Below are 22,551 nucleotides of genomic sequence, written 5' to 3'. Positions count from 1 at the left end.
GGAGAACATCGGCTCCATCAGTGCGAAGACTTCAAGAAGCTGACCACGGATGATGTGAGCCAGTGGGTCAAGGACCACCGCCGCTGCTTCCGCTGCGCGCGCAGCCACCTAGCAGCTGAGTGCCACCTGAAGAAAAAGTGCAGCAGGTGCGGTGGCACCCACCTGGAGGTCCTGCACGACATCAACAAGCGTCACCCAGGACAACAGAGTGGGCCCGTCACGGTAATGTACCACGCAGAGGCGGTGGCACCAGCAACGAAGAGCCCCCAGACCGCTCCCTACTGTACCTACTGCGACGGTGGACACTGGCTGGCACAGTGCGCCGAATATAAGACACTGAACCCCGTCCAAGTGAACCAGTGGCGTGAGGCGGCCCGGGCGGGCGCCGCTTACCGCGCAGCACGGTGCGAAGCCCACCAGAAGGTCCAAGACAACCGACCAACAGGAGTGCTCCACATTGACCAGCACAGCGAGACCCCCCGAGTGCTCCTCAAAGTGGTCAGAGTGCTCCTGAGCCACGGGGACAAAGTCATGGACACTTACGCCGTCCTTGATGACGGGTCAGAGAAGACCCTTCTGCTCGCGTCCGCTGCGGCCCAGCTGGGACTACGGGGGAGCGAGAACCAAATGACGATTCGGACAATAAGAAGAGATTTAAAGACGATAAAGGGCGAGAATGTCTCCTTCACTATCGCAGCAAGCGGGCAGCCAGAGCGACGGTATAGGATTACAAATGCTTTCACCAGCCAAGAAATAGGACTATCACAGTACACCTACCCCATCCCACAGCTGATGGATAAATATGTGCACCTGCGTCAACTACCTATCCCGCTCATAGACGGCGCCACCCCGACCCTGCTGATAGGCTCCGACCATGCAGACCTCATCGTCCCGATAGACCGGGTCCATACAGGCCCCCGAGGCTGTCCTGCAGCAGTCGAGACCCGCCTAGGATGGACACTACAAGGCCCCCTTGCTAAATCTCTCAACCGAACAGCAGCCACTAGCTGCCTCCACTTCAGAGCGACAGAAGAAGACACCGGCCTCTCCCCCATACAGCAGAGGCTATTGACATTAAGCGAGAGGCCCGTGAGAGAACCGTGGGTACCAGAGGGAGTTCGGAACTCCACCCCCCTCAGCTGCGCTTCAGACGTAGCTGACCTCGAACCCAGCACCCCAAGCGACTCCTTGACGGGGCGGCCGGGACCGGCCCCTCCTCACACGGGGTACAGAGCGAACAAGAGAAACAGACGGAGGAGGAGAAAGCACAGCCAAGCCCAGATCAAAGCAGTCTCAGGCCCGCTTCCTCCTAAGCCCCCCTTCCTCCCGTCCAGTCGTCATGACCATAGACCAGTCACCACCCCGAGCTGCGTGGCCGGCCGGCCGCGTAAGCAAAGTGACCACTGGTGCCGACGGAAAGGTCAGAGTGGCAGAAGTACTCGGCCAAGGGCGGCCCTACAACCGACCCGTGGCGAGGCTGATAGAGTCGCCAAGGCTCCCCGACTCGCCTAATGACGACCATGACCCCTGACTTTGTGAACTGACCGACCCCTCACAGACATTGAGTAGTGGACAGTGCGGTTAATCTGTCCCTGCTTAGCTAATTAGGTGGGACTAATTAGGGGGCGGCTGTTACAAAGGGTCAGATTAAACCGAATATATATATTTATTGCCTGAGATCCCATGTATAATATTTGTATATCGTTTGATATCCCTTGTATATTCCTTGTACAATATATACGGAATATCCCTTTAGTCTACAGGACAGACCATAATATTCGTTCTCCTATTGGAAGCGATCCCCCGGCGCCACTGCCTTACCCCCTCAAGCTGACTTCAAAGGTACCGACGAGATATGTCTGTACATGCCCAGCTTCTGCCCACTAATACGGCTACCGAAAGCAGAATGGCACTATTTGTCCACGGTACATATAAATAGGGCGCAAGAAATGTAGAACCCCCCTTGCAGTTCCCTTTCAGTTCGCCTTCAGTTCAGTCTGGTTCAGTTATCCAAGCAACGTCTCACCCACTACGCAACGTGGGCAGAGCAGGGCTCGCATTGCCCCAAGATAGAGCCTCGTGTTATCCTAATACGTCTGTTTGTCGTATCGTTCGCTATTTATTAGTAAACCTTCATTACGAGTCAAAGACCACGTGGAGTGAGTAATTGTGCGTCGACATAGAGCACTTATTGCCCGTGCTAATAGTATAGTAACGTCAAGTTTAACCGTGCACTACCGCACCGGAGGATACCCACACCGCGCACCACGGAGGATTTACACCCCGCCAGCAGTGCTACTCCCCGGCAAGGATTATTATTCTTCATTCTTCACCACGCTGCTGGAAGCAGAGAACCATCTACACCCACGGCTGTGGGATCTACGTGCCCGTGGGGACGTCACTCAAGCCCGTCTTTGTCGTACCAGAGGCGCCACGGCTTTCACCTACGCAGCGCAACCTGGGACCAGGCTGCTTCTCCCCGCTGCTCCAGGGGTGACATCGCCTCCGTGAACCATTGACTTGCCTAGAGCTTTGCCTCCCTCTGCTGGCTTACAACTGGTAGTACCCCCTATCCCAGAATAACCATAGAGATAATTCTTAATATTCACTATTGATTTGCCTGCACATTCTATTTGCCTTATAAGCGCATCCCAAGTGACCAAAGTACTGTAACCTAATATCCTCTTTATGTAATAAATATTCTAACCGAGTATTTTGTGTGGAAAACCGTGTTATTGTGGGAGTGTTCTAATCTAATATACTTATGTACAGTATTGGCCAGGAGTACATAGACGGTAGTGATTTAATGATATCAGTACTTGATTAATACAGTCAGGGAATTGTACCCCTCAGTTACACTTGGTGTTGTCCTCGACGACCAGTTGAACTTCTCTGCTCACATCGCAGCGACGACCAGAACCTGCCGATTCCTCCTGAGCAACGTCAGAAGGATCCGCCCCTTCCTGACAAAAGAAGCCACCCAACTCCTCGTCCAATCAACAGTCATCTCCCGCCTCGACTACTGCAATGCACTGCTCGCTGGCCTCCCGGCCACTGCCACTAAGCCTCTTCAACTCATTCAGAACGCAGCGGCCCGCCTGATCTCAAACCTACCGAAGTCGGCCCATGTCACCCCACTTCTTAGGGACCTGCACTGGCTCCCCATTGCTGCACGAATCCGCTTCAAGGCCCTCGACCTAGCATACCGTGCGGCAAAGGGAACCGCTCCCGCCTACCTCCGGTCAATGGTCTCTAACTACACACCCTCAAGACCCTACGCTCTGCATCTTCTGGCCGCCTCAGACCTACTCCTATCCAAGCTCCGGGAGGGTCATCAAAGAGAAGTCGCCTATTCTCAGTCCTTGCCCCACAATGGTGGAATGAACTACCCACCCCAGTTAGGACAGCCGAATCACGTCCAATCTTTCGCCGTCGACTAAAGACGCACTTCTTCAACCATTATCTGAATTTTAAAAAAAACAATAAAAAAAAAAAATCTAACCCTAACTAACCGTACTGTCATGCACTTGTCCTAATAAACTAACCTACACTGTAGCACTCAACACTTTGATGAACATTGTTGCTCAGCTGATAGAGTTGTGCCCTTCCTGATGGCTTGTCGTACAGAACTTGTAAGTCGCTTTGGATAAAAGCGTCAGCTAAATGACTAAATGTAAATGTAATGTAAATGTAATATGTACTTATTTGTAAATAAATAAATACGTCAATATATTACTTATTTATAATGGTTTCTTTATTAGTTGTCATACGGAAATACAGAATACTTTGTATGAAATGCTTCTTTCTGTTTTGCTCCTGAGAGTGTGCTAGATAACCTCTATACACACATTGTACATATTTGTAAATACGTCAATATATTACTCATGGCTATAACATAACATACAATATGAACCTTTTTCCTGCGGTCGATAAGTACTTTATTTACATGTTTTATGCGAGACAGTGTTATTTGATCTACAAATAATTTACAGTTATTGGAAATTCGCAGATATTTCTGTTTACATTGAATGTTTTATCAACATATTGGTTGTTCTCCTGTGTGGTTCAGTGGGTAGAGCAAGGCACTAACACTGCCAGGGTTAGAGGTTCTATTCCCCGTGTAGCTCAGTGGGTAGAGCAAGGCACTAACACTGCCAGGGTTAGAGGTTCCCTTCCCTGTGTAGCTCAATGGGTAGAGCAAGGCACTAACACTGCCAGGGTTAAGGTGCTCCCATGGTCGAGCGGACAGTGCGCGGAGCGGACTCTGCGAGGTCCGCACGGACACTTTGAGCTTTCATAGTCGAGCGTACCTTCGCGGACCAATTTCCTACATGTCTCGCGAGTCGCGCCAGTTTACACAATTTTTCCCACGCTGTTCTACTACTGTCATGTTGTCATCATCCGATGTCAAAATAAAGAGTATGTTATCTCCGTTTCCAATATTTTGAAATAAAACTGGCAGTTTTACACACTTCATTTAGAAAAGCTATTCAAACATCTCAAGTTTCTTCAGATGATGAAAAAAGACATCATGGTCCAAATGTATATGAATTGGAATGGGTGACGATTAGCGATAGTAAAACTAAATTTTGCGTCATCTACCTGCCAACGTTTTACCGGACCAATCCTACCCATTTAATCATGATGAGACCGATGACAGTTGTTTACAGTCAAAGTTTTGCTTGTACACGGTTGCAATTCCCCCTCCTCGCAGTCCTCGGCCAGTCGTCCACGGAGTGTTAAAATACGTACACGCAGGCATTGGCTATAGGTTTCTAAAACAATTGAATAGGCTAAACTTCGTTTTAACTTCTTTAATTCACATTTCTTTATTTCATTTCATTTTTCCCGACATAATGCTACCTGCCTCGACAAAATCCGTGACTCGTTGCGATACAGATGAATTATCTTCTCAGAATAGTATATAAGTGGCTATGATCCTGCCCTACTCTCACTTGGCACGGAGCGAGTGTTCAGAGTAAAATGCAGATCGGCGTCACATTAAATGCAGGTCGATGTCAACCAAAACGCAGAGCAGCCTTTTATGTGACACCAAGTGAGCGGCGCGGACATCCGCGCATTAGAAAATTGGAGCTTCGCACTTGGAGTCCGCTTTGAGTCCGTTTTGATTCCGCGCGGACTTTCTCAGAGTCCACTACGTTTATGGTCCGCTCGACTATGGGAGCACTGTGGTGGATTTTTGACGTCTCTAGGGATGGTTAAATGAAATACAGAGACAAGAGATTGGCCTTAAATCAGAGTGCAAACCACCAGGTTCTCCACGGACATCAGCAGCCTAAAACAGTGTCACACTGCGAATTAGATATTCTGAAATAATAAAACAGGAGCAGAAAGAGACTCACGTTAAATGAATACAATACAGGTTTATTGGAAAAGAAAATATATATAGTACGCCCATACGGACGGACTTTCAGTCTGTCAGAGTGTATATTCACAGGTCTGTCAGAGTGAAAGTGACAAAAAGCAAAAGTGTCATGTGTTTTAACACAGTGGAATAGAGACGCCTCCGTCTCTGATTGGGTTGGCTTTATATGGTCATTTGGGGAGTCGGATGGGATGGGCCCTTGAGGAGGTAGAGGCGCTGCGGCCTTGGACACAAGCGTTATCTGGCCTGCTCTGAATATAATGAATGGATATACTGTAGTGTTTTAACAGTTTTTGAGAGAAGGATAACATGACTTCACGATCAACCCTGTTGTGGGGCCCCAGAGGAGTAAGAATGTGAAACCACCCTTCACATCCAAACAGAAATCCTGACCTCACAAACAGAGGAGGGGGGGGAGGAGGAGGAGGAGGGGGGAAGGAGGTGGACGAGGAGGAGGAGGGAAGGAGGAGAAGGTGGAGGAGGAGGTGGGAGAGGAGGAGGGAAGGAGGAGGAGGACAAGGCGGAGGAGGAGGGAAGGAGGAGGAGGAGGGAAGGAGGAGGAGGAGGGAAGTGGGAGATGAGGAGGGAAGGAGGAGGAGGACAAGGCGGAGGAGGAGGGAAGGAGGAGGAGGAGGAGGTGGAGGCCAGATGAAATTACACTTCACATTACCCCACTTTGTGCCATTTTTGGCACATCCTGGTAATTTCAACCATCAATATCACTAAACCACAGTCCCAAGACACTATGCAGAACATCAAATCAATCAACATCAATACATCACAATTTCATACTTGGCAGAAAGTAGCACGATAATACTAAGCAGGCAATTGCAAAATGGTATATAGGTAGAATTAAAAAAAATTAAAAAAATTAAAAAAAACATCTTCTCACTCCTTCACACACAGAACGATATATCTGTTGCAAGGAGGCTGGATGCCGTTGAATCTTCTCACTCCTTCGCACACAGACCGATATATCTGTTGCAAGGAGGCTGGATGCCGTTGAATACAGTAGCAGTCAGGTGTCTTCTCACTCCTTCACACACAGAACGATATATCTGTTGCAAGGAGGCTGGATGCCGTTGAGTACAGTAGCAGTCAGGTGTCTTCCCACTCCTTTAAGCACGTATGTAGCTTATCTTAACACATATAGTGACCAAAGCCCACATCAAAGTTGAGCTTCTCGCAGTGTCACCTATGTAGCTTATCTTATCTTAACACAGATAGTGACCAAAGCCCATATCAAAGTTGAGCTTCTCGCAGTGTCACGTATGTAGCTTATCTTAACACAGATAGTGACCAAAGCCCACACAAAGTTGAGCTTCTCGCAGTGTCACGTATGTAGCTTATCTTATCTTAACACAGATAGTGACCAAAGCCCATATCAAAGTTGAGCTTCTCGCAGTGTCACGTATGTAGCTTATCTTAACACAGATAGTGACCAAAGCCCACACAAAGTTGAGCTTCTCGCAGTGTCACGTATGTAGCTTATCTTAACACAGATAGTGACCAAAGCCCATATCAAAGTTGAGCTTCTCGCAGTGTCACGTATGTATAGAGATAAACACAGATAGTGACCAAAGTAACCAGGGTTGACTTCTCGCAGTGTCACATACATATAGAGATAAACACAGATAGTGACCAAAGTAACCAGGGTTGACTTCTCGCAGTGTCACATACATATAGAGATAAACACAGATAGTGACCAAAGTAACCAGGGTTGACTTCTCGCAGTGTCACATACATATAGAGATAAACACAGATAGTGACCAAAGTAACCAGGGTTGACTTCTCGCAGTGTCACATACATATAGAGATAAACACAGATAGTGACCAAAGTAACCAGGGTTGACTTCTCGCAGTGTCACATACATATAGAGATAAACACAGATAGTATTACATTCAGACGGCCCCCCCCCACTCCTGCTTACCTAACTCGCCGCGACGCTGCATGTAATGCCCGTGGAATGCCGTCCCGACCAGCCGATGCAGACAGACAATTCCTCACTGTCCCAGACGTGGCTGTGTTGTAGAGCGATGAAGAGCCCGTCTGCACCGGCAGGATCGGTTGGCATCACCACTTCAGACACCAAGAATGTGGTGGATTTTTGACGTCTCTAGGGATGGTTAAATGAAATACAGAGACAAGAGATTGGCCTTAAATCAGAGTGCAAACCACCAGGTTCTCCACGGACATCAGCAGCCTAAAACAGTGTCACACTGCGAATTAGATATTCTGAAATAATAAAACAGGAGCAGAAAGAGACTCACGTTAAATGAATACAATACAGGTTTATTGGAAAAGAAAATATATATAGTACGCCCATACGGACGGACTTTCAGTCTGTCAGAGTGTATATTCACAGGTCTGTCAGAGTGAAAGTGACAAAAAGCAAAAGTGTCATGTGTTTTAACACAGTGGAATAGAGACGCCTCCGTCTCTGATTGGGTTGGCTTTATATGGTCATTTGGGGAGTCGGATGGGATGGGCCCTTGAGGAGGTAGAGGCGCTGCGGCCTTGGACACAAGCGTTATCTGGCCTGCTCTGAATATAATGAATGGATATACTGTAGTGTTTTAACAGTTTTTGAGAGAAGGATAACATGACTTCACGATCAACCCTGTTGTGGGGCCCCAGAGGAGTAAGAATGTGAAACCACCCTTCACATCCAAACAGAAATCCTGACCTCACAAACAGAGGAGGGGGGGGAGGAGGAGGAGGAGGGGGGAAGGAGGTGGACGAGGAGGAGGAGGGAAGGAGGAGAAGGTGGAGGAGGAGGTGGGAGAGGAGGAGGGAAGGAGGAGGAGGACAAGGCGGAGGAGGAGGGAAGGAGGAGGAGGAGGGAAGGAGGAGGAGGAGGGAAGTGGGAGATGAGGAGGGAAGGAGGAGGAGGACAAGGCGGAGGAGGAGGGAAGGAGGAGGAGGAGGAGGTGGAGGCCAGATGAAATTACACTTCACAGCACCTTTAGAGGTTCTATTCCCTGTGTAGCTCAGTGGGTAGAGCAAGGCACTAACACTGTCAGGGTTAGAGGTTCCATTCCCTGTGTAGCTCAGTGGGTAGAGCAAGGCACTAACACTGTCAGGGTTGGGGGTTCCATTCCCTATAGACTCAGTCTAATGAACTTAGAACTATGGCGCCATCTAGTGGTCAAACATCTTCCTTTCTTTTGTCATTGAGATTCCACCGGAAGTGTATTCTTCTAAGATTCTTTAATATTTCCTTTTTATTTAAATTCTTAGTGAGTAAAATGTTAAGTATTTTATTTAAGACTCAGGACATGTGGTTTTGTTTGTCTTTAGACCTTTTGTTTTGGTCTGTTTCAGATTTGTCTCAAGGGAAAAGTTCACATATTCAAATACCTGAATATCCAGGCGTGTCGCTCAGACAAGAAGCCAGACTCCCTGGACCTGCCCAGCAACAGAGGTTGCCTCCACCAGCCACTCACAGACAGGTACACACACACAGACCTGCCCAGCAACAGAGGTTGCCTCCACCCGCCACTCACAGACAGGTACACACACATACCTGCCCAGCAACAGAGGCTGCCTCCACCAGCCACTCACAGACAGGTACACACACACAGACCTGCCCAGCAACAGAGGTTGCCTCCACCAGCCACTCACAGACAGGTACATACACACAGACCTGCCCAGCAACAGAGGCTGCCTCCACCAGCCACTCACAGACAGGTACACACACACAGACCTGCCCAGCAACAGAGGCTGCCTCCACCAGCCACTCACAGACAGGTACACACACACACAGACCTTCCCAGCAACAGAGGCTGCCTCCACCAGCCACTCACAGACAGGTACACACGCACACACACACACCTGCCCAGCAACAGAGGCTGCCTCCACCAGCCACTCACAGACAGGTACACACGCACACACACACACCTGCCCAGAAACAGAGGCTGCCTCCACCAGCCACTCACAGACAGGTACACACACACACGCGCGCACACACAAATGTACTGGTGCATGTACTGGTAAATGTACTGCTAAATGTACTGCTAAATGTACTGGTACATGTACTGCTAAATGTACTGGTAAATGTACTGGTACATGTACTGCTAAATGTACTGCTAAATGTACTGGTGCATGTACTGCTAAATGTACTGCTAAATGTACTGGTAAATGTACTGGTAAATGTACTGCTAAATGTACTGCTAAATGTACTGGTACATGTACTGCTAAATGTACTGCTAAATGTACTGGTAAATGTACTGCTAAATGTACTGCTAAATGTACTGGTACATGTACTGCTAAATGTACTGCTAAATGTACTGGTACATGTACTGCTAAATGTACTGCTAAATGTACTGGTACATGTACTGCTAAATGTACTGCTAAATGTACTGCTAAATGTACTACTGGTTTGTTGTTGTTGTTGCAGCATGGAGGAGTTCTTCCCCAATAAGAACCACGGGCCTGATTCTGGTATCGGTAGTGACAACGGAGACAAGAGGTTGTCAACGACCGAGGTCAGAGTTCAGAGGTCACACCGCCTGCAGTCGTATGAATGGTCACAGACATTCTTGAGAAGTCTCGCAAGTGTTTGAGTCATACATAGAAAGAGAAAACCGTTCTCACGACGGAGCAAATGTTTTAACAAAACATAATAACAAATACGGGCCAGATGTCCCACTTCTGCCCGCGGCTGACTGCTCCCAGTACTTCTGTTGAAGATCCGACAACAGACAGGAGAACAAAGAATTACTATAAAGGCAAAATACCCAGCAACCCACACGCAGTAATTAGTAACATCAAATCACAGGTGACAATCAATCAGAGCTAATTGCAGAAAACAAGGTGAAGTACTCCAGAATGGCAGTATGGTTTCCACTCCTGAGAGAGGATAGCAACCCCAAACGTTACAATCTATCTATCTATCTATCTAATATTGTGTATTCATACAGAATATATTATGATGTAGTGGTATAGTACACATGCACATATTAACTCATCGACTGCCACGCTGTTTTTCCATCTTTAATATTTGGCGCCAGCGTTTCAGACCATTTTGACAATGTTTGCAGACCCATCATATATATTCTATATTATAGCTATGGAGACAATAGTATGGCTCATTTGAATGGCAATATTTATACTCCAACAGGGAACAAACCGTTTATTTCTACATACCTTCGTTCTTGCGCAATCCCAGGCTAAAAAGCGTCCTGTTTCAAAATAATCCAGGCTCATTTCCTAGAACGCGAGATATTGCGTGTTTTGTGCGCAGCATGCGCATTTCGTGCTTGTTGCTCGCCTGGCACCTATATTATTTCCAGGTCAAAGGTAAACATGACCATACATAGAATTGTTCTATGGGTTCCCTCGCCATAGTCGCCATAGTTGTCGGACTCATTTTCTGATGCTGGGATCATCACAAAGGCATGTTTTATGATGGGGTTCGGTAAAATAGACGCTACCTTTGTCAGCAGGTCCGCCAAAACCCCGTCCACTCTTGCTCCGAAGTGTCTGAGACAGAACAGGAACAATTTAAATAAATATCGTTAGTTGGCTCTGGCAGCGTCTACCACGGTGCGGTGAACAGATAACGTTACATCCTCAGCCTGTTTGAAAATACTAGAATCCAACATAGTCTGGTGAAAACGCACCTTATGTTATGGATGGATCGTCACCGTTTGTCCTCTTCATAATAATCTCCAATAGTTCGCTCCACGGGTCGCCATTGCCGAGGCAGTTTGCTGGCTAGTGGCTACTGTGGCCAGTGAGCAACGCCCCCCCCCCCCCCCCCCCACAGGAAACTAGCCCAGATCAAAAGGTAGGCGAGACTGCCACCTATCGTGATTCGATCGTCATTTCAATTCTAATTATGTTAGGGTTACCAGGATCACACACAAGGTCAGGCGGACTGTTTAGTATGATGATAATAATAAAAAAAACATAAAAACGAGTATACTCATTTTTGGCGTCCAATGAGTGTAGTATACACACGCGTAGAGGACTACTCTGCCCTACAAAGGCGAACAGCAGTAACACAGTAGGCTGCCGCCACCTAGTGGACACGTCCCACCAGGCGAGTGTTGTACCCTTCTCGTGTGCTTGTCCCCCAGCTGCCCCCCCCCCCCCAGGTCTATTCCCAGAGTTCCCTGCTCCTCACTCTCCCCCTCTTCCTGTCCCGCAGCCGTCTGACGACGACACCATCAGTCTGCACTCTCAGGTCTCGGAGACGACCCGGGCCGAGGCCCTCAGCCTGCTCTCCAAGATGGAGTCCTGCAAAGGTCACCCTGAAGGTCACATACTTACACATACACACATATTCATGAGTTATTATTACACATACACACATATTCATGAGTTATTATTACACATACACACACATATTCATGAGTTATTATTACACTGAACACACATATTCATGAGTTATTATTACACTGAACACACATATTCATGAGTTATTATTACACTGAACACATATTCGTGAGTTATTATTACACTGAACACACATATTCATGAGTTATTATTACACTGAACACACATATTCATGAGTTATTATTACACTGAACACACATATTCGTGAGTTATTATTACACTGAACACACATATTCGTGAGTTATTATTACACTGAACACATATTCATGAGTTATTATTACACATACACACACATATTCATGAGTTATTATTACACTGAACACACATATTCATGAGTTATTATTACACTGAACACATATTCATGAGTTATTATTACACTGAACACATATTCGTGAGTTATTATTACACTGAACACACATGTTTATGAGTTTTGTACCTCATCTCATTTCTGCATTGTATCTCACTGTTACTCATTTTACTCTGTATTGTATATTGTATATATGTATATTGACTGAACATTCCTTTACTTACTTTTTACTTACTTCTTAATTACTTTTTTACTTACTTTTCTTACTGTACACAGCACACTCTCAGGGGCTCATACAGAAACAATCATTTCATCATAAAGTATTCTGTATTTTGTTGTGACAAATGATAAACAAACTTGAAACTTGAACCCCTAACTCACCAAACAGAGTCGGACCTCTAACAGTTTGACCTCTAACAGTTTGACCTCTAACTCACTAAACAGAGTCTGACCTCTAACAGTTTGACCTCTAACAGTTTGACCTCTAGCAGTTTGACCTCTAACAGTCTGACCTCTAACAGTTTGACCTCTAACAGTTTGACCTCTAACAGTTTGACCTCTAACAGTTTGACCTCTAGCAGTTTGACCTCTAACAGTCTGACCTCTAACAGTTTGACCTCTAACAGTTTGACCTCTAGCAGTTTGACCTCTAACAGTTTGACCTCTAACAGTTTGACCTCTAACTCACCAAACAGAGTCTGACCTCTAACAGTTTGACCTCTAACAGTTTGACCTCTAACAGTCTGACCTCTAACAGTTTGACCTCTAGCAGTTTGACCTCTAACTCACCAAACAGAGTCTGACCTCCAACAGTTTGACCTCTAGCAGTTTGACCTCTAACAGTTTGACCTCTAACAGTTTGACCTCTAACAGTCTGACCTCTAGCAGTTTGACCTCTAACAGTTTGACCTCTAACTCACACACCAAACGGATAACCAAAATTAACCCTGTCCCCCTGCAGACCAGGACCTCTATGGCTTCATAGACCCCAGCCCAGAGGAAGACGCCTCTCTGACAGACGGAGACGGACAGCCCGGCAGTCACGTCTCCTGCATAAAGGTACGTCTCCGAACATTTCAGTTTTTTTTTTATCTTTAGGTCTTGTGTAGCACAGACTTTAAAAACGGTGGCGCGGCACGGTCTACAGAGACGCAGAAAAAAGACGCGAAAACAAAAATTCACTGTCAAAGATGAAAAAAGAAAAGAAGGAACATTTTTATTTATATTCTCCTTTGGTTCATCACAATTTACTCAAGCCTAGTAACAGACACAATATTTCTGACACTGGGAATACATTCCCTGAGATCCATAGATGTCCCTAGATACCAATAACATGCAAATTGACCTTGTAGAAGTGAAGCAATCTTCCATTTACTTAGGTATGTATTTTTAGGCAGATTGTCTGAAAATATGGCTAGGGCTTAAGAGGTTAATAATCCATGGAAGGAACTGATGGACAAGGCAGATCATTTTAGAGAAGAGGAGAGAAGCAGATGTTTTTGTATCAAGTGTAAATGACTGTTTAAATCTGGACTACGTGTCCAGAATTAGTGCCATTTCATTTAAGTCTGGGCATATTATATATTACGAGATTCAAGAAATATTTGAAAGCCTCTATGCGGACATGAAGAGTTAAACCCCAGACCACAAGAGGAAAGACGAGTAGTAGAAATTAAATTAGGTTAAGGGTTTTACTGATGGAGAAACGTTCTTGTTGTGTTTCAGGAACTTGAGAAGGTTCTCAACAAGTCGCACCAAAGCAGAGAGAAAGAGGAGTCTGGGTGAGTCTATACCGCTGCTTTAGGGCGGTGTAGTGGTTACGTAATTTTTGTTTTTTCCTGTTCCACTCTCTGTTCCACTTAATGTATTTCCCCATTGACCATTTCTAAATCGGCTTGTTTTAGATAAATAAAGCATTAACGTTGGCATGGTGTACCTTTCTGTGCGTATTTATCCACAATCTATAGCTCAACATGAAAATATTCGCAGTTAATCGTAAAGGTAGCAAAATAACAACGTTTATGTTTTCGTTCGCTGGGAAACTAAACTGCTATTTGGCGCTGCTGACTGACGTCACCACAGAGTAGATGCCTGGCTTTAGTCGCAGACCTAGGATCAGATTTCCCTTACATTCCATAAGCTTAACAATTGGTACAATGGGAAAATAACTGACCCTGAATCTGTGGCTAGTATCTCTCTGGTGACCATATTTGTATTTATATTTTAAATCGTATAACGTTATTTCGCTGCATATTAAATCACTGTAAATACTAATGTAAATCATTGTTTCGTTGTACATATTGTGTATAGTTTATAACGTTATTGTTTTTTACATGACGTTAGTAGCTAGCTAGCTTGCTAGCCAGCATTCCCGAAACTCCTAACATGCCCCGATTTAAAATGGTTCTCTCCTCTTTGTATACTTTTGTCCTCACAAACAAAGTATTCTGCCAGGGAACTTATGGACACGACAGTAGTAGTAGTTATAAGGTTTTTGAGCTTGTAACGTTAACGTTAGCTATTGTGGTATCAACGGGCTGTGTAGCTAGCTAGCTTGCTAGCCGGCATGATGCGTGCAGTGCTTTGCCCCACAGGTCTGAGAAGAGGACCTGCACATTTTACTTGTTCCCGAAACTCCTCTACATGCCCCGATTTAAAATGGTTCACGACAGTAGACATAATGCTAACGTCTAGTACGTTTAGTGGGGTAACGTTAACGTTAGCTAGCTAGCTAATATGTATCAGCTTGCCATGACGTGAGGTAGGCGACAGCTGCCTACTTAACACTTTGACTGCCAGGGGGCGTCTTTAGACGTCTTTGCTGGCCATGCTAAAGTTGCCGGGGGACGCTGTACGTCGTCTTTATATCAATATTTCAAAAATCTGCGATCGGATTCATAATGTCCCTCCGCTGGCCTGAGATTCACCAGCAGGACCCACTGAGCTCTCTGGCGGTTCAGGAGCGCCATCTGGTGGCCGATCGGCGCAAGCGCTTAACAGGAAGCGCAGTAGAGGTTGTGCTAGATGTCCGTAGTACTTCCGGCCACTCGGGATAGGTTCCGGCACTCTAGCTCGTCACTCTACATAGCGATCGATTGCCAATAACTCGATAAACAACATGATTTGGACGTATATACCATTATACAAGCTGGAGATGGACCGGGTAATAATATATCCCATAATGATAAAATTTCTACTCGACGATGATCGCCCAACGGCGCGCGGAGACTGGGGTGAGTTTCAGCGTGTAACGTTACCGTCTTCGATAATAACTGATATTATCAACATTTGACCCACATTAGATGATTGGTATAACGCTGCCCACGGAATTATAAACGCCCCCTCGCCCATCCGGTCAACATCAGATGACGTGTAGTAACTTCTAGAAGTACGTCTAGTTGGAATTTTTTATATCGTGCTGATTGCCATCAAACTGTATTTCATCATCAATATAATGCATTTGGGGCTATATATCACGTTCTGGAGAAAGCTGCAGAAAGAGATGAAAACATACTTATACATTAGACCATACTTTACTATGAATATGTGAATGAAAAAGTTTAACATTGCTACACAATGAACAATACATATAGGACTTTGAATGGGCCCTAATAATGGCAATGTAGCAATAGAATTTAAAAAGTTATAGCCCTGCAAAGAAGGGGACTTTCTCCATAGACAAATAGCGCTGGCAATCTATGGTATATCATTAATTTAACCTTAGGCAACCAAAGTGTTAACAACAGGCTGCCTACTGGTAAATGTAGTTCTTTTTTTTACAACAAATTAAAAACCTTATAACTACCTTTATTTCAACCAAAAATGCGTAAACAATAATGTTAGTGGTAGAAGGGAACTCATTTTGTGCAAAAATGGAAAGCTTGCCAATGTTCATGCGGCAGAATTGTTACAATAGCCGATAATCCATTTTCCCAATGATAAATCCCTATACGGGTGGAACAACCAGTGACGCCAGACTACACCTCCCTATACTGCTGGTTGCTAATCTGTCACGATTGAGTTGACAACATTAACGCCATTTTTGACACTTGACTCTTATTTTCACTCTGACTCCTTCCTCCCGCAGCTCCGACAAGGAGCAGTTAGTGGAGGAAGAGGAGGATGAGCTGAAGGAGGTGTTGGACCTGAGGAAGATTGCCGTCCAGCTCCTACAACAGGAACAGCAAAACAGGTGAGTACGAGACCACTAGGAACCTCCTGTACTCTCTGTTGTTTTCACTTTATAACCTGGACATTTATAATATTCGCCTAAATTCTGAGCTTATTCTTTGAGTCGGTATCAATTGTTATATACCCTTTATGATTCAGGGGAACCTACCCTTTATTTCTGACGCAGTGTAAAGTCACCATCACACATTACCTCTGTGTAATCATACAATATTTGACATATATACATATTGACACTTCAGCATCACCAAGTTCACCTCAACAAACTAACAAACTAACCTCAATCGGCCTGACTTCTCTCTCTCTCTCTCTCTCTCTCTCTCTCTCTCTGTCTCCGTCTGTCTCTCTCTCTCTCTCTCTCTCTCTCTCTCTCTCTCTCTCTCTCTCTCTCTCTCTCTCTCTCTCTCTCTCTCTCTCTAGACGGCGCTCGTTAATATGTAGAGCAGAGAGCCTGATCCACAGACGGAGGGTGACCGGGCGAGCACACAGGTAGAGAGTTCTACTTCATCCAGGCTTTGAGGTGTTAACACACAGGTAGAGAGGTTAACACACAGTTAGAGAGGTTAACACACAGGTAGAGAGGTTAACACACAGATAGAAAGGTTAACACACAGGTAGAGAGAGGTTAACACACATGTAGAGTGGTTAACACACAGGTAGAGAGGTTAACACACAGGTAGAGCGGTTAACACACAGATAAAGAGGTATTACACAGGTAGAGAGAGGTTAACACACATGTAGAGAGGTTAACACACAGGTAGAGAGGTTAACACACAGGTAGAGAGAGGTTAACACACATGTAGAGGGGTTAACACACAGGTAGAGAGGTTAACACACAGGTAGAGAGGTTAACACACATACTGATGTCTCACCTGTTCACTCACCCAGAGGTCCAGAGCAGAGCAGATCTTTATTTGTGTTTATATTGTTTTACATTTACATTTAGTCATTTAGCTGACTCTTTTATCCAAAGCGACTTACATGTTCTGTACGGCAAGCCATCAGGAAGGGCACAACTCTATCAGCTGAGCAACAATGTTCATCAAAGTGTTGAGTGCTACAGTGTAGGTTAGTTTATTAGGACAAGTGCATGACAGTACGGTTAGTTAGGGTTAGATTTTTATTTTTTAAATTTTTTTTAAATTCAGATAATGGTTGAAGAAATGCGTCTTTAGTCGACGGCGAAAGATTGGACGTGTTTCGGCTGTCCTAACTGGGGTGGGTAGTTCATTCCACCATTGTGGGGCAAGGACTGAGAATAGGCGACTTCTCTTTGATGACCCTCCCGGAGCTTGGATAGGAGTAGGTCTGAGGCGGCCAGAAGATGCAGAGCGTAGGGGTCTTGAGGGTGTGTAGTTAGAGACCATTGACCGGAGGTAGGCGGGAGCGGTTCCCTTTGCCGCACGGTATGCTAGTTTGAGGGCCTTGAAGCGGATTCGTGCAGCAATGGGGAGCCAGTGCAGGTCCCTAAGAAGTGGGGTGACATGGGCCGACTTCGGTAGGTTTGAGATCAGGCGGGCCGCTGCGTTCTGAATGAGTTGAAGAGGCTTAGTGGCAGTGGCCGGGAGGCCAGCGAGCAGTGCGTTGCAGTAGTCGAGGCGGGAGATGACTGTTGATTCCTACCTGTATCTCTCCCCTCCTTCTCTCTTCACTGCCATTATTGTTGCTGGTATGACAGCTGCATTTCCCTGAATATGAATAAAGGTTAATTTGATCTCATCTCATCTCATCTTACATTACATTAAGTATTGGGTTGTGTACCCTGTTTAATACCCTGTTTCCATGGTTCAGATTGCAATCAGATTCTAATTCTAATTTCAGATTTATAATCAGATTATAATAATAATTTCCGATTACAATCAGATTATAATTATAATAACATATTGATACATGTAATCTGTGACTCTCTGCAGGTTCCTGAGTCACTCTGGGAGCTCCAGCAGTAAACAGCGCCCTCCGGCCCAGGCCGCCCGCAGGTATTCATTTATAACCTTTACTTATCCAGGGTAGGTTCTTTATAGCCTTTATTTACCAGGGTAGGTTCTTTATATCCTTTATTTACCAGGGTAGGTTCTTTATATCCTTTATTTACCAGGGTAGGTTCTGTTTATTATGTTTATTATGATGTATTTGATCATCATGATTTAGTATGTATTGAGCTGTACTGTACTGTACCCATTCTGCAATCTGTTAATAAAGTTTTCATTCAATCAATCAATTATACCTTTATTTACCAGGGTAGGTTGGTTCTTTATAACCTTTATTTACCAGGGTAGGTTCTGTATAACCTGTATTTACCAGGGTAGGTTCTTTATAACCTTTATTTACCAGGGTAGGTTCTTTATAACCTTTATTTACCAGGGTAGGTTCTTTATAACCTTTACTTATCCAGGGTAGATTCTTTATAGCCTTTATTTACCAGGGTAGGTTCTTTATAACCTTTATTTACCAGGGTAGGTTCTTTATAACCTTTATTTACCAGGGTAGATTGGTTCTTTATAATCTTTATTTACCAGGGTAGGTTCTTTATAACCTTTACTTATCCAGGGTAGATTGGTTCTTTATAATCTTTATTTACCAGGGTAGATTCTTTATAGCCTTTATTTACCAGGGTAGGTTGGTTCTTTATAATCTTTATTTACCAGGGTAGGTTCTTTATAACCTTTATTTACCAGGGTAGGTTCTTTATAACCTGTATTTACCAGGGTAGGTTCTGTTTATAGCTTTATTTACCAGGGTAGGTTCTGTATAGCCTGTATTTACCAGGTTAGGTTCTTTATAGCCTGTATTTACCAGGTTAGGTTCTTTATAACCTTTATTTACCAGGGTAGGTTCTTTATAACCTTTATTTACCAGGGTAGGTTCTGTATAACCTGTATTTACCAGGGTAGGTTCTTTATAGCCTGTATTTACCAGGGTAGGTTCTTTATAACCTTTATTTACCAGGGTAGGTTCTTTATAACCTGTATTTACCAGGGTAGGTTCTGTTTATAACCTTTATTTACCAGGGTATGTTCTTTATAACCTTTATTTACCAGGGTAGGTTCTGTATAACCTGTATTTACCAGGGTAGATTCTTTATAGCCTTTATTTACCAGGGTAGGTTCTTTATTATCTTTATTGACCAGGGTAGGTTGGTTCTTTATAATCTTTATTTACCAGGGTAGTTTCTTTATAGCTTGTATTTACCAGGGTAGGTTCTTTATAACCTTTATTTACCAGGGTAGGTTCTGTATAACCTTTATTTACCAGGGTAGGTTCTTTATAACCTTTATTTACCAGGGTAGGTTCTTTATAACCTTTATTTACCATGGGTAGGTTCCTTTATTTACCAGGGTAGGTTCTTTATAACCTGTATTTACCAGGGTAGGTTCTTTATTATAGCCTTTACTTATCCAGGGTAGATTCTTTATAGCCTTTATTTACCAGGGTAGGTTCTTTATTTACCAGGGTAGGTTGGTTCTTTATAATCTTTATTTACCAGGGTAGGTTATTTATAATCTTTATTTACCAGGGTAGGTTCTGTTTATAACCTGTATATACCAGGGTAGGTGTTGTGAAGGATCAGATTAAACCGAATATATATATTTATTTATGGATATATATTGAATAGTATTTGTATATCGTTTGATATCCCTTGTATATTCCTTGTACATATACACGGAATATCCCTTTAGTCTACTATAGCCCATAATAGTTCATTCTCTTATTGGACAAGGAACTGGCGCCAGGAGACAAGCCCCTTGGAGCCAAGTTCAATGGTACCGACGAAACATGTCCCTACTAGCCCCGGCTCTGCGCAGGAATACGGCTACCGAAAAGAGAGTGGCACTATTTGTTCACCGTGCATATAAATATGGCGCAAGTAAATGTAGAAGTCCTCTTATCCCTTAGTCCTTTACCCTTCTACCCAACTAAGTAACAGAACGTGAAGCCTCACCCCACGATACCGCGTGCGGTGTAGTATGGCCTGTTTGGCCTTAGAATAGCATTGAGACCTCGTGCGAATTAATAGCTGAATTGTCAGAGTTTGGCACCGTATTTCTATTAAGTAATAATAGTCTATTATGTATGGTGCATCGTGCGGTTAGAGTTCTAAAGTGAGCAGCATCCCCGTCGCTTCCTCGCGTTATCTAGAGTCTTAACCAGGTTGGGCAGACCACACGTGGTGCTTTCATCCGAGGAGTTCTAGGCGAGGACCGAGTGGACCTGTACATTGGATTACCTACCCGACGACTGCTGAGCCCTATGCGGCATGGAATATATATTTGCTTTGGTACTTTGATTTGTGGAGCGGATAATCGCCAACACCGGTGAGTGTTGGATCTACCCCGAGAGGAGTCAAGGTGAGACGGCGCTCAGACCAGACTGAGGTCGCCTCGCTTCTTCTTCACTGTGGAACTACAGCTACAGCTACAGCCTACAAGAGAGCCAAGGTGTATTCATCTGTGGATCAAGATTCTACTGCACTGTCTTCTGTACCTGAAGTCTCCCTAGACATCGTTGACCAGACGGGATACTGCCGACGGCTCTCCTACCCCCCCTACCGGCTTACAACCGGGAGGACCCCTACAGTATATCCAGCTATAATCATTAAGTGTGCCATCGTTATAATTCCCTAAGAGCCAGGTTGTATACTTGCTTCCTGCGTAACCAGAGATTGGACATTCAGTGTTGATTTGCCTACGAGTACTCATTTGCCTTACAAGTGCATTCAAATCATAAACGTAATAGTGAATGTTATATGTACCTTTTGCTATATATTAAATATTTGATTATTACCTTTGTGTGGACCCGATTTCATTGTGGGAAAGTGTTCATCATATTTAGATATCGTGTACTGTATGGCCAGTAGTTAAAGTACATAAAGCGGTAGTGGTTTAATGATACCATACTTATCAATACAGTCAGGGAATTGTACCCCTCAGTTACAATTGGTCCTTCGAGCCGGATGGTAATTAGTGTAATATTAATATAGTGGTATTAATATTGAAATGGCCTATGATGAACACTCCACGAAACGGTCCTCCTAAAGTAGAACGCCCGCAGCGTAGACGACAGCCACCTCAGTACTTAGAGGATTACGCTGCCAGTATACTACCTAGCCTTCTACAAACGGTAAACGCGGTAAAAGTAGAAAGTAAAATTATGTCCGACTCTATCAACCAGGATACCCCGACCACAGAGGCCCTAGTGGGTTCTAATGTAACTGACCAAGCTCACGGTGGGGACCAGGAGGGAACTGACACGACTTTACCCCCCGCCAAGACCGAAGAAGTAGTCCCCCAAGAGCTCCGGGAGGAAGACAACCCTCCAGAGATGGAACTCTGCACGGAACAAGAGGAGGAGAGCGCCGAGGAGATAGAGCTCCAGGACTCCCCGCAGGGGAACGCATCCCCAACGGGTACTGCCAGGAGCGGCTCACCTCAACAAGCGTCTTCCCCCAGCGAGGCGGAGAGGATGCTGTCACAGGCGTTCTTCGCCAGCCTAGCAGCCTCTACCGAACGCGATCGACTTCAGGGTGAACGCGATCGACTCCAAGCACAGCAACGGAGCGAAGAAGAGCACATACGTCTGGAGCTGAGACGCCTTCAGACGGAAGAGAATATGGCAAGAGACCGGGCCGACACCCAGCGTGCCGCTGCCGGTGCCCAAAGAGAAGCAGATCTCACCAAGCGCGACGCCGAGCGCGACAGACTACAAGGCGAGCGCGACAGACTACAAGCCGAGCGCGACAGACTACAAGCGCAGCTAATGGAGCAGCTGATCACCAGGGCAACACCCCCTCCCTCCACAAGGGGTTCCAGGGCCTCGTCAAGACACGGGTCAAGGGCACCCTCCCCTAACCGATTAAGCGACCCTGAGCCCGACCGCCAGAGAGAGCCCACACCCCCCTCCGAACTCCTTCCCCGACCGGTCCAAGTGAGACCCAGCTACAAGGAAGGAACGGCGGACACCGCGGAGAGGCTAAATAGACGACTACAGGATCTAGAAGACCTGGCAGAGGAAGAAGAGGGAGAAGAGGAGAGTCAAGCCCGACAGCAGCACATTACTCCACAGGACCAGGAGGTCCAGTACAGCCCAGGCTATACCCCCGCGGCTCTGCGCTACAGACCCCCGACTCGATTCACGGGTGAGCATGACGCACGACCAGTCCCGAGGAATAGCACCTGGACCAGCGGGCCATGGTACCCCGCCAGTACCAGCCCACCGAGAGGCGTAAGAGGAGACTCGCCCAGGAGGCCTCTCTTCCAACGCTCACCGATGTGCCAGCCATCCACGGCGTCATACATTGGCACACCGACGTTTCCAGACTTCACCCATGAG

At 45.5% G+C, this 22,551-nt stretch overlaps 1 protein-coding gene across 1 annotated transcript in view; it reads left to right on the top strand.

The window, feature by feature from the left end:
• The window catches only part of lrch2 (leucine-rich repeats and calponin homology (CH) domain containing 2), a gene marked incomplete at its 5' end in the record, with an annotated part of 85,077 nt that overhangs the window by 35,840 nt on the left and 26,686 nt on the right, over positions 1-22,551 (top strand). The window contains 8 exon segments of the mRNA XM_084319789.1: positions 8,712-8,839; positions 9,787-9,874; positions 11,542-11,650; positions 12,998-13,095; positions 13,762-13,817; positions 16,124-16,228; positions 16,645-16,713; positions 18,138-18,200. Of these exon segments, the coding sequence (XP_084175915.1) occupies positions 8,712-8,839; positions 9,787-9,874; positions 11,542-11,650; positions 12,998-13,095; positions 13,762-13,817; positions 16,124-16,228; positions 16,645-16,713; positions 18,138-18,200 (716 nt within the window).

The sequence above is a fragment of the Notolepis coatsorum genome (genome assembly GCF_963971535.1).
Source record: "Notolepis coatsorum genome assembly, chromosome: 8".
Taxonomy (NCBI): domain Eukaryota; kingdom Metazoa; phylum Chordata; class Actinopteri; order Aulopiformes; family Paralepididae; genus Notolepis; species Notolepis coatsorum.
Note: the sequence above shows the minus strand (reverse complement) of the source record. Positions and strands in the feature narration are given on the sequence as shown.